The following is a 1,999-nucleotide window of genomic DNA, read 5'->3' on the forward strand; positions in this document are numbered from 1 at the left end:
TCAGAGCACGTTGAATTTGGGATTCCGTCCATCTGGATGCAGTGGTTGCACGTGTCAAGTTGGAAAAGTATCGTTGGTATTCTGGAGGATAGGTGTGAAGTGCAGTAACATTGTCATCTGCCAGCTTTGAGGCCAAATTGTCCAATTGATCTATGAGAGACTGCATCTTTAGAACTTGCACTGAAATAACTGTTGTTAACTTTTCTATTTTTGATCAACCTTACAAACACCCTAAACCCTAGAAATATCAATAAGAACAATACGACCTCCATCCGTTCCCAGCGCCAAGCTACTGGTGGTATTGACCAGTCTACCCCGCAATTCTTGGGGTAACCAAAACAGCGGTTTCGTTGATTCGCTCTGTCCTTGAATGACCCATCCTTGTTTGTCCAACCCAAGCGACCTGTCAGCGGATGGAGACCTGTGCGCAAAGAAATTGTTTGAGAACCGTGGGAGGAACAAATGCAAACGAATCTTACATAGAGTTGTTGGTATTTTCAATTCCACGTTCCATAGGGGCACCTACACAGTAATCATGAATTTTCATATCTTTAAGAGGAAAGCACGTCCCTCAAACCTGTTTCCGTCTTCCAAAACAGAGTAACGTCGTTCCAATCACGAGATTCAATAATTTTGCCATCAGACGAGAATTTAACCGAAATGACACCTCCAGAGTGGCCTTCCAATTTGCGTATCTCAATTCCTGTTGTGAAAATTTCAAATAAGACTTCAAAATATCCGATTCTCACCCCAAACCCTACATACCGGACTGGGCATCCCACAGTCGAACAGTTTTGTCCCCAGATCCAGATACGATGGTCTTTCCATCAGGCGAGAAAGAGACAGAAGAGACATCATTGGAGTGGCCTTCAAGCTTGCGAATCTCATTTCCTATACAAATGATATCGTAAAAACTTCCGAAAATCTAAATCACAACCCAAACCCTACATACCGGACTGGGCATCCCACAGTCGAATAGTTATGTCCCATGATCCAGAGACCACGGTCTTTCCATCAGGCGAAAAGGAGACAGCCGAAACAATACCGTAGTGGCCTTCCAGCTTGCGGATCTCGTTTCCTATTACAAATCGTCAAAATTAGTCCAAAAAAAGCGTCCATAACCCAAATCCTATCATACCTGACTGGACATCCCACAGTCTCACAGTTAGATCACCAGAACCAGACGCAAGGGTCTTGCCGTCAGGAGAAAATGCAACAGAATTGACTCCATAATCATGCCCTATAAGCTTATGAATTTCATTTCCTATAGAGCAAATTTGGAATAAAACTTAGGAAAAACTGATTCACAACCCTAACCCTTTCATACCGGACTGGGCATCCCACAGTCGAATAGTTTTATCATCAGATCCAGACACAACAGTCTTTCCATCCGGAGAAAATGCGACTGATTTTACCCAGTCCGAATGTCCTTCCAACTTTCGGATTTCATTTCCTACATCAACAGCGTCAAAGAAAGTCTAAAAGGCAAACTCGTGACCCAAACCCTACATACCTGACTGGATATCCCACAGTCGCACAGTTTTGTCCCAAGATCCAGATACGATGGTCGTTCCATCAGGAGAGAATGCGACCGATACGACAGGGTCGGAGTGACCTTCAAGCTTTTGAATCTCATTGCCTACACACATCGACACCGTCAAAATAAGTCCAAAAATAACTTAGATAACCCAAGCCCTACATACCAGACTGGATATCCCACAGTCGCAAAGTCCGGTCACCAGATCCAGAAGCAACAGTCTTGCCATCAGGTGAGAATGCAACAGAGCTGACATAACTGGAATGTCCTTCAAGCTTCTTGATCTCATTTCCTGCGCAGATTATGTCAAAATTTGAAACAAATAGTAACGCACAACCCAAACCCTACATACCTGACTCGACATCCCACAATATCACGAAATTGTCACTCGCCGTCACCATCAAAGTTCCATCACGTGAGTACGCAACTGAATTTACACCATTTCGATGCTCCAAGGTCATA

At 43.9% G+C, this 1,999-nt stretch overlaps 1 protein-coding gene across 1 annotated transcript; it reads right to left on the bottom strand.

The window, feature by feature from the left end:
* Positions 1-231: 231 nt before the first annotated feature.
* On the bottom strand, positions 232-1,998 carry SmJEL517_g06287 (uncharacterized protein; the record flags this gene model as incomplete). The annotated part of the gene is made up of 10 exons (XM_031172213.1): positions 232-421; positions 480-522; positions 578-703; positions 766-891; positions 953-1,078; positions 1,139-1,264; positions 1,328-1,453; positions 1,514-1,639; positions 1,704-1,829; positions 1,890-1,998. The coding sequence occupies 10 exons, from the start codon at positions 1,996-1,998 to the stop codon at positions 232-234; spliced, it is 1,224 nt and encodes a 407-aa protein (XP_031021812.1).
* Between the last annotated feature and the right edge of the window lies 1 nt (position 1,999).

This window comes from Synchytrium microbalum (genome assembly GCF_006535985.1).
Source record: "Synchytrium microbalum strain JEL517 chromosome Unknown SmJEL517_scf0116, whole genome shotgun sequence".
Classification (NCBI taxonomy): Eukaryota; Fungi; Chytridiomycota; class Chytridiomycetes; order Synchytriales; family Synchytriaceae; genus Synchytrium; species Synchytrium microbalum.